Source organism: Salminus brasiliensis, chromosome 25 (assembly GCF_030463535.1).
Source record: "Salminus brasiliensis chromosome 25, fSalBra1.hap2, whole genome shotgun sequence".
NCBI classification, from domain to species: domain Eukaryota; kingdom Metazoa; phylum Chordata; class Actinopteri; order Characiformes; family Bryconidae; genus Salminus; species Salminus brasiliensis.
The window spans coordinates 8,772,843-8,782,932 of NC_132902.1; the positions used below are offsets into that span (position 1 = coordinate 8,772,843).

The following is a 10,090-nucleotide window of genomic DNA, read 5'->3' on the forward strand; positions in this document are numbered from 1 at the left end:
TTGGGGAACTCACAAAACTCCAACAGGGGTGGTCCAATAGCAAAGCAGTAGGAGGGGGTGAAGGGCGAGAGTAAGGGGGGAGAGAGAGCGCGAGAGAGGCAGACAGAGGAGTCTTAAAGAAGCAGGGATTCCCATGGGGCTCAAACATACCTAGAGAGAATCCTAAGTTTGAGCAACACTCCAGTGAAGGGTGACAAGAAGAGGAGGACAGTAGAAGACTTGAGCTCACTCAGCTTTGACTAACAGGTGAAGGAAAAGGAGAAACCGGAGGAGTAGGAAGAACGAAGAGAGACGCTGCACAGAACATTTGCTGAATATACAAATGAACACTCAGCAGACGGATCAGCATCAGAGTTGTAAATGTAAGTAGATAAAGTTTGTGTCATTTTTTTTAAATATTTGTGGTAAAACAATGTGCATGTAAACAATAAGCATGTTTCTATACCATTTAAAGATTCATTTCAATACTTAAATAATTCCACTGCAGAGTGATGTATCAGAATGTGTGTGTGTGTGGGGAAGAATAGATCAGATGAGGCACTTTTCAAGCTCTTCGGAAATTCTATCAGTGGTGAACAGTAATAAATGACCTTACTATAATTTTAATTAATTATATAATCATTCTAATCTAGAATAATTCACTGATTTTACTTGAGTTTTCTTATTATTTCAAAACAAGCACTTTCACACTAATTTACAAAAGCTTCTACTTTCACACAAGTATAGGAGTTGTATACTTGGCCACCTCTGGGAATAATTAACATTACACTGTGGCATAATTAAATAACTGAATACACTTTGCAGTGCATAGCATCACACATTCTCCTCATTCCCTGTTTCTTGCAGACATTTCAGGTATTCAAGTCAGAATACTAGCAGTGAAAGAAAGGAAAAGGAGGATTGTGGCACCCGTCTCGGAGTTTGTTTCCTACAGACAGGAAGAGAAATTGTAGGCAACAATCTCACAAGGACTATAATCAATAAACATCTGGAAATAAACAACCATACTGATCCATTGTACACCAATACCATCATACAGCACCAGCAGGGTCATTTGATACTTACCTAGTAATTCCTGGATCTCCTGGACAAGCTTTTTATAATTTATGAGTAGATTTCATTAACTTGTCGACAACTTATGGACACAAAGGCTGCTGCTACGTGTGAAAGACTGATTCACACACATAAACACATACAACCTTTTTGAATAATCCAGTTGAAGACATTTTATACCCTTACATCAAGATATTCATTTCCTAAAGCATCTACCAGAAGGAAGAAGTTGTAGGGGTTCTCCATGTCTGAGTGGTTCCTTGCCTCCCCGTCCCCCCTCCCCCATTGCGACTACAGCGAGTGGAGTGGAACTCGGGTGGTTATTCCAGCTGTTTATCTCCTGGCTTTTATCACTGGCACGCTTGGTAATGGATTGGTGCTGCGGGTATACCTGGACCGCCATGGCAAAGGCCGCAGGAACTCCAACTTGGAGCAGCCTCCGGGACCTTCTCCAGGTCCGTCCTTCGCTTCACGTAGCGTAACGGAGTCTCTGATCGCCAGCCTGGCCCTGGCCGATCTGGCCTTTGTCATGACCCTCCCGCTGTGGGCAGCCTACACTGCCCTGGACTACCATTGGCCGTTTGGTGGCGCTCTCTGCAGAGCAAGTAGCTATCTGGTAGCACTGAACATGTATGCCAGTGTGTTCTCCCTGACTGTGCTCAGTGTGGAGCGCTACTGCGCGATAACTCGTAGCAACAGCAACAACGGCATGCAGAGCAGGGCCACCTCAAGGGCCTGCTGGGTCGTGGGGAGCGTGTGGGTGGCGGCCTGCGGCCTGGCACTCCCGGCTCTGCTACTACGAGCTGTACGAGAGGTGCACTTGGAGACAGGTATAGACAGTGATTGGCTGGACGAGGAGGATGGCAGTGGGAATGGTGAGGGAGGTACTGTGGTGTGCTTGTGCGACATGGACTACTCCAGTGTGGTGTCTCCAGACCTGGACCCCACAGCAAGGGAGCGTGCAGAGCTTATATGGTCAGCGGCGTTGGGGTTGAAGTCCACAATCTTGGGCTTTGTGCTTCCCCTCATCATCCTTCTGCTCTGCTACTGTTCCCTGGGGCACCTCCTTTTTCGACACTTTAGCCTGGGTCCACGTCCTGACCGGCAGCGTCAACGCAGGCTCCTCCGCGTCATTGTCACCCTTGTCCTGGCTTTCTTCCTTTGCTGGCTGCCCTTCCACGTCAACAAAACCCTTTCAGCCTTGATGGAGCTGGACCTACTGCCCTACTCCTGTGGCTTTGATCGCTGGCTGGTGTCAGCTCATCCATATGCCATCTGCTTGGGCTACGTCAACAGCTGCCTCAACCCTCTGCTCTACGCCTGCTGCGACCCAGCGTTCCGCCACCGCTGCAGAGGCATGGTCCGATACAGCTGTAGGTCGAGCGTGGGACAAGGAGATGAAGTAAAGAGAGCACCACCCAGCAAAAGCTCTGCCATGCTGTCAGGGACAAGAGAGGAAGTGGAAGAGGATGAAGACTGCAACAGAGTGTTGGAGGGTGAGGCAGAGAAGGAGGGAGAACTCAATCACAACAAGGCAGTCTGTAAAAAAGAAGAATACTTTAAAGGACTTTAACGCTTCCGTCTGCATTTCAAATTGCTTATGGAGGAAATATTTGACTGCAGTTAAAAGAAAAAAAGAAGAAAAGAAGGTGGTGTAAGGCTGAAGCTATAAGGCTTATTTAGCGAACAAGTAATGGAAGCTTAGAGCCTAAAATTAGCACTGTCCAAAACTGTTTGCTTACATCATCACACACTTGCCTCAGACCACATTGACATGCTATGTAACGGCAGACTTGTTAATGTGATGTCATACTGTTATCTTGAAATACAATACTGTGAAATATGCCCTTCATTTATTTAATTATCAGTCAAAGCAAATAGATACAAATACAAGTTCATTTTTCTGCATCAGGAGAAAAACTGAAGACACACAAAAACTTTTGCCTTCATGATGGTTTTCAATATTTTAGAAAGAATTTTAGAATAGAATAGAATTTTCTTGCTTCTCATGAACTTCAACAATGTTAGAGTTTTTTGTCTGTTTCCTTTCTTTTACAACATCTTTGTCTGCATTCAGTGACAGAAACACCCGTCAACCTTTTGTGATCTGAGGCAATATGAAGAGTACACTTATGATGGGGACACTTTTAGTAGTTTACCAACTCTAAACTCAATAGTCCCATTATCCCATTATCTTTTTGAACGATTCATTCCCCCCGCCCCCCCCCTTAATTTCCCCTTGCGAGTCTATTCGATTCTATTCTAATGTTATCTCCTCAGTAAACAAGTAACTTCTACTTGATGACTGTTTTAACTAGTAATTAGTTGGTTAGTCATTAAGGTCTATAACATCTGCACAGTAACAACAGCAGCTGCCATCATAAGCTTGAATAGTGTAAGCTTTTTTTTTTTATTAATATTTATCACATTCCTTTAATGCCACTACTACAGTATTCTTCACTCAGAACATATTCTGCTCTTATTCTCAAATGCTGATACTGTAGAAGTTTGATACCCAGTTTACCCAGTCTTTGTTTATGTGCATCTCCTGGCATTGAATGAAGATTCACAGGAAGTCAATACCCACACAGTGTGGGAACCACAAGATTGGAATAATCACATTACAGTTTTTCCCATGAACAGCAGCAACAGAATTCCTCTGCTGTCTCCCACAAACATGGATTAGTCTGCAGGACAGTGACACTTCAAAGAGCTGTATGGTTTGAGATTGTAAACTAAGAAGAAATGCACAAGCCTGTAAAATAAGACTTTTTAAATGTAAAATACTCTGTAGCTAGACTCTACATGTAAAATGTGCATGTAAATAAAAGATGACCGTGCAGGACTAAGGAACAATTACGCAGTTCATTGTCTGAAATATGACATGAAAATGAAAAGGACGCATATTAATGGAAAAAGATGTTTATTTATTTGTTTATTTAGACAAGCAGAACAATAGACTGGAAAGTATTCCATAAGTTTGTTACTGAGAGCCAATGAGGTCCAAGATGAGCTGAACTGATGTGGTCCATTTCGATCATTCTCACTGCTGAACCCACACTTCATCCCGACACTTGACTGTCTCTTATACACACACTCAAACACACACATTCTCTCTGTATTCCACTCACACACAGTCCTCCGACTTAAGCATAGTACTGGAGGTTGGCCTTCTTTTTGGCCTGTACTTCCAGAATACCCTCCATGTAGTCTTCATGATTCAGCTCAGTGGCCCCACGGCGCAAAGCAATCATGCCCTGTAATACAATAAAGAGTGAGCAAAGAACACGAGAGCAACTTCTTACACAATAATAATACAACAGAAGAGGGAAATACTAATGTCCCATCACAATTCTAGAAGTAACGCTACTGAAATCCCACTGACTGATGGCAGAGCAGTTACTGTGGCCAGTTCTTGTCTACTGTCCAGCATAAATCAGATTTAACCTCCCCAGTTGACTCATCAAAAGAACAGAATAGCACGACTGGGTAAAATACATGCATGTAAACACAATGGGCATTACTGAAGTCAAGGTGTTTGTATGATAAGCTGATCATGTAATTATTGTGACGGGCCTACTGGTGACCAATGAAGTAGTTTATACCAATGATTTTCATCAATAGTAAGATGTAACAGAAATCTATGCAAAAGTAACTAATTTAGATTAGATGTAATGTAGCAGCATAAATAACTTTAGCATCAGAATTCAACTGATATAACCCCAATGCCTTACAGTTTTTTTTTTCTTTGCCTGAGAAAAACTTAAACTACAGGGGGAAAAAAATAATAAAAAATACAACCAAAGTGCTTAGGGATTGGGGAGTTACCCTGGAAATATGGATTAAATATGTATTAATACAGTACTCACCGCCTCCACACACACAGCCTTACACTGAGCTCCATTGAAGTCATCAGTGCAGCGTGCCAGCTCCTCATAGTTCACATCAGGGCTAAAGAGAGTAACAATGCGAGAGTGAAAAAAGACAACAAAAAAAATGCTAAACCAAGAACAGCCAAGGTCTCAACACAAATGCACACTGAAAGACTTTGAGAAGGTTCTGACCACAAACTGAAATGAACAACTGTAGTTTGAGTAATAACTTTGACAGGGAGTGATGCCTTTTCTACTGCCTTAATAATGAGAAAACAACTACACTGAGAAACTATTTTATTGCATCTCAAACACAGCAAAAGTAGTTTAAAAAGAAGCTTGACTTTCTTGGAAACGTCAGTTTTAGCAAAGGTGAGTTAAAAACTTACAATTTAACCACCAATAGAAGCTTTCAGTGGTCCGAAATGATTATTTGGTCTACATTAACATAAGAGACTACTTTCACATTTGCAGCACTGTTGGTGCTGATGTTTGTAACTCATTAACAAACAGGACATTGTTTTACACTTTACAATAAGGCCATTTCTGATGTTAGTCAGTAAATTGATATATTGGTACAGGCCATCTGAAATGCCAAAAACATTCAAATAAACAGGACAAATCTGAAAAATGTTCAAATGATAATTTCTGACTTTAGACTGGTTATGACTATTAGTAACCTAACCTATTGACAAATATCTGTTGGAGCAACCCAAATGTGACAGTGGCAAGAAAAAAAATCTATTTTCTGTAGATCATAGCCACTGTGGTGTTTTAATAAGCCGGTTGTATACTGGCATTAAAGACCCAGAGAGGCAGAACTTACCTGACATTCATCTTGCGCGAATGAATCTGCATAATGCGAGCACGAGCCTCCTCGTTGGGCATGGGGAACTCGATCTTACGGTCCAGCCGGCCAGAACGAAGAAGTGCAGGGTCAAGGATGTCCACCCTGTTAGTGGCAGCAATTACCTGAAAACATGCAGTCCAAAGTTACACACACACAAAAAGGAGAAAAAAAAAAGGTACTATGCAACTAAATACTTAATATTAGTCACAATAGAATGTTCATAAGTGAAAGTTAACTTGCAGCAATCCCAAAAAAGTATTTACATTCAATATATATTGTGAGTAATATTTAGGGGCAGTGGTGGCTCAGCGGTTAGAGCTCCAGGCTGTTGATAACAGGGTTGTGGGTTTGATTCCCGGGCTCTGCAAGCTGCCACTGTTGGGCCCTTGAGCAAGGCCCCTTACCCTCTCTGGGGACCCTTTACATGAATCAAGTCTGCACCCACTGAATGTGCGATTTGTGCATTAGTGTTACAGAAATGTTTGTGTTTACCTTCACTTGCATGTTGGGCTGGAAGCCATCTAGCTGATTGAGCAGCTCCAGCATGGTCCTCTGTACCTCTCTGTCTCCGGCCTTTTCACTGTCAAAGCGCTTGGTACCGATAGCATCCAATTCGTCAATGAAGATGATTGAAGGGGCCTTCTCTTTAGCCAGAGCAAAGGCATCACGCACCAGCTTGGCTCCATCTCCTATAAACATCTGCACCAGCTGAGGACCAGCTAGCTTCAGGAAGGTTGCCTGAGAGAAAAACAGGTGGGGAGGAGTGACCATAAGACAGTTAAAAACTGGAAAGTGTTTTGTTCACAATTACATCTAAGCACTTAGAAATTATGTAACACATATCCACATCCCTAGTATTTTACATCAAAATAGGTAGTGTATTTGTCATTTGTTACACATATGTACCTTGGTCTGTGCAGCACATGCTCTGGCCAGCAGGGTTTTTCCAGTACCAGGTGGTCCATACATCAGAACACCCTTTGGTGGCTGGATGCCTAAATTCTCAAACTTCTCTTTGTGGTTCATGGGTAGAACAATTGCCTCCACCAACTAAACAAACCAACACACATACACATTCAATTCCTAGATACACAGGCACTTTACATGGCTTACAACACGACTGTATTCAATACTTACTAGTTTGTGATATACAGATACAATTGACAGTTAAAGACAAATTGTACAACAACAGGATCTGACAAATATGCTACAACTAGCTTTTACTGATATTCTTATTACTACTAATAAAGCTGACAATTTGTACCTCCTGGATCTGTTTGTCAAGGCCACCAATATCACTGTACTGCTCAGTAGGCCTCTCATCCACCTCCATTGCCTTCACCCTGGAGTCATACTCAGTGGGTAGAGTCTCCAAAATCAAATAGGAGTCCTTATTAACACCCTGCACAAACACACAAAAATAAACAGAGTTACAACATTTTAATAAAACATAAAAAAAATAAAATCTGAAAGCACTGATGAAATACCTACTGAAACATTAACTTACCACGAGATCCCCAGGTTTCAGCTTCTCAGCATCGACCAAACCAATTACAGGCAGGAAATAAGTCTGTAGATGTTACAAAATGCAACAGAAAGGTCCAGTCAATTAGACAATTGATATTAAAGAGTTCAGCTAAATGAAAAGATAACAGTTGGTAATGTTAATAACAATATGCTGAACCCACCTGTCGAGTGGATGTTTTGATTACTGCACACTTGCCCTTTCTCTGCGAGTCTAGATCAATGTTGGCACCATCCTCTTCCTGGTCATTTGGGTCCACGTCCAGCAGCTGCAAATCACACAGACAACCACCATCAATCTCCCAGAAACAATGCACTCACAGAGATACAAGACAACTGCCACTGGTGTACAACACAAAAGGCACAAACATTTGTTTTGCAGCAGTACTTGAATATAACACTCACATTTACAGGCCTTTTAGGCTACACCCTTTGGGTACCAGTACTTCTAAAAATTGAGTGTTTGTCTCTGCATATCTTCTTTTACACGTAGTATAGTTTTGCTTACTTCTATGACATTAGAGACGAGGTAGGGCAGAGTCTTATTGACTTTAATCTTCTCTGTGTTTTCTTTGATCTTGTCTTTCATGGCCTGCAACTCGTGAGTGACTCGCAGCACTTCACTCTTCATGATCTGTAACCAACAGCACAAGTCATTAATTCACAAGAAATCACAATCACCTTTCCTCTTAGCCATCAACATCAACAAAGTCACATACTTTAATTTCACTGTCCAGCAGTCGTGTCCGCTGAACAATTTCCTCAGTAGACATCTTGAGGACTTCCTCGCCAATTCCATCCTGCAAAAAGTGTTTGGTCTGTGTTAGATTCACATGATATACTGCTATACTAGCTAATTTCGGTTTTCTGAAACAATGGCTTAAGGCAGTGACAACTTAAGGTGTTCGTTAGCATCTCAAACATTCATGCTTCACTAGATTACAGGCTTCATTTTGTTTGTAAAAACAGCACTTGATAATGGAAAAAAATAGCACTGCAATCTTTTTTTCTTCTGCAATATATTTGATGTTAAGATTACAGGAATTACAGGAATATTCAACAGAAATCAATTATCCAACATATCATGCTTTTAATAATCCACTGTGTATCCAAGATTGGAGTAAAAAACAATTTAACTGGGATTTTCTTTTTGTATTAAGCAGCAAAACTGTAGCCAGTAGCATCACGTTTGATATCATTTGACATTGCAGATCCTGCGATGTGACTAGTGCACATACATAAATTGTAACGGAGATGACGAAATGACATTATATACAGTCCTAGTTCAAAAGAACAGTTTAAAAAAATAATAACAACATACAAATGCTACATTTGCTACATTACAGTTATGTTGACCCAGGTCATTTAGTGTGAACTAGTATTTTATTAGATTTGTGTATATCTGCACTTTGTACATGCAGGAAGGTTAAAAAATAAAAGAATCAGCACATCATATCCATGATGTAGTCTTTATTAATTTGCAACAGCCCATTATGAAATTAGTCATCACTAGCTGGCTTATTTCACTCTATGGACATTTAATTAGTCCTCCAGTAAACCAAACCCTAAAAGCAGCATCTCTGAACAGAGCATGACCAAGAGGACAATGCGTCTTTAACGGAGACACTATCTATCTAATGAAGTTGTCGGACCGCCATAAACAATGAACCTGTTTGGGGTTTTAACGGGATATGAGAGTTACTGCATACAACACTTAGATCCACCTGTACCAGACCATTACATTTCGAGTCTAAATAAACATTTTGTAATTAGTAAAAGCAAACAGTCGTTAATCCAGTGTTTCCCAAGTTCAGCTTTTTTTCGAGCGCTTCTTAGCTAAACCTAGCTAGCTATTAGCTAACTGATGAGCTTGCAGTACCGAGCAGATAGCACACACATTAATGCCCATAGCTCGTATGTTTATAGCTCGCTAACATTTATATATCTAAAGCACCAACTGCTCGTTCTTAATCCTTCCTAACACACGGTCTTCTTCCCATTCACTGTAAACACTCCTCCTATGAACAAACACCGAACCGCTGAGCTCACTACTAGCTAGCTGGTGCTAATGCTAATGCTAATGCTATGCCGAAAACCTGCCATAGAGTAGCTAGCTAACTTATTTCCCCATGCTAGCGGTCGACTGTGCTTTTTTTATACCTTGCGCTGAGTATTTTACATGATGCTCTTCTAATTGTGCTTTTTAAAAACACACTGGACTTTTGGAGGTGCGTGAATGTTGAGGGGAGCTGAAGCCAAATTCCCTGTGTCATGCTGCGGACGATTCGCATCCCGGCAAACAGCTAGCGCGAGCTACAGCACTAGCTAAGCTGGCTTTACGTCGAGTTTAATGCTATGGTTTTTAAACTGCCCCAGACTAAGACGTTCAGTCTTTTTGTCCGTGGTCGCTCTGTAACGTTTAGACCTCTCTAAAAATACCATTTTATCTCAAATAAAAACAAACCTCCACCTCATCCCAAACGGATCTGTCATTCAGAGACGCCATCTTGCAACGCTCGGCTTCTTTCTTCTGTTTTGAGTTTGGTGGATTTTAACCGCTGCTGAGCGCTACTGCCCTCTGTCTGCTGAGCGCTGCTACTGCCCTCTGTCTGCTGAGCGCTGCTACTGCCCTCTGTCTGCTGAGCGCTGCTACTGCCCTCTGTCTGCTGAGCGCTGCTACTGCCCTCTGTCTGCGGAGCGCTGCTACTGCCCTCTGTCTGCTGAGCGCTGCTACTGCCCTCTGTCTGCTGAGCGCTGCTACTGCCCTCTGTCTGCGGAGCGCTGCTACTGC

At 41.9% G+C, this 10,090-nt stretch overlaps 2 protein-coding genes across 3 annotated transcripts; one reads left to right on the forward strand and one right to left on the reverse strand.

The window, feature by feature from the left end:
• The first annotated feature begins 1,175 nt into the window (after positions 1-1,175).
• Positions 1,176-2,758, forward strand: aplnr2 (apelin receptor 2). The gene has a single exon (XM_072671503.1). The coding sequence runs from the start codon at positions 1,298-1,300 to the stop codon at positions 2,624-2,626; it is 1,329 nt and encodes a 442-aa protein (XP_072527604.1). The 5' UTR covers positions 1,176-1,297; the 3' UTR covers positions 2,627-2,758.
• Positions 2,759-3,959: 1,201 nt separating this feature from the next.
• psmc3 (proteasome 26S subunit, ATPase 3) lies at positions 3,960-9,851 on the reverse strand. Of its 2 annotated transcripts, none has more exons than XM_072671054.1 (11): positions 9,764-9,851; positions 8,019-8,099; positions 7,808-7,933; positions 7,464-7,568; positions 7,283-7,345; positions 7,040-7,177; positions 6,682-6,825; positions 6,268-6,513; positions 5,752-5,897; positions 4,923-5,004; positions 3,960-4,310 (listed from the first exon to the last, which is right to left on the reverse strand). In XM_072671054.1, exons 1-11 carry the CDS (start codon positions 9,803-9,805, stop codon positions 4,200-4,202), a joined length of 1,284 nt encoding a protein of 427 aa, XP_072527155.1. In that variant the 5' UTR covers positions 9,806-9,851; the 3' UTR covers positions 3,960-4,199. The 2 variants fall into 2 exon arrangements, with proteins under 2 accessions (XP_072527155.1, XP_072527156.1); XM_072671055.1 differs by having other exon boundaries at positions 9,770-9,828.
• Between the last annotated feature and the right edge of the window lie 239 nt (positions 9,852-10,090).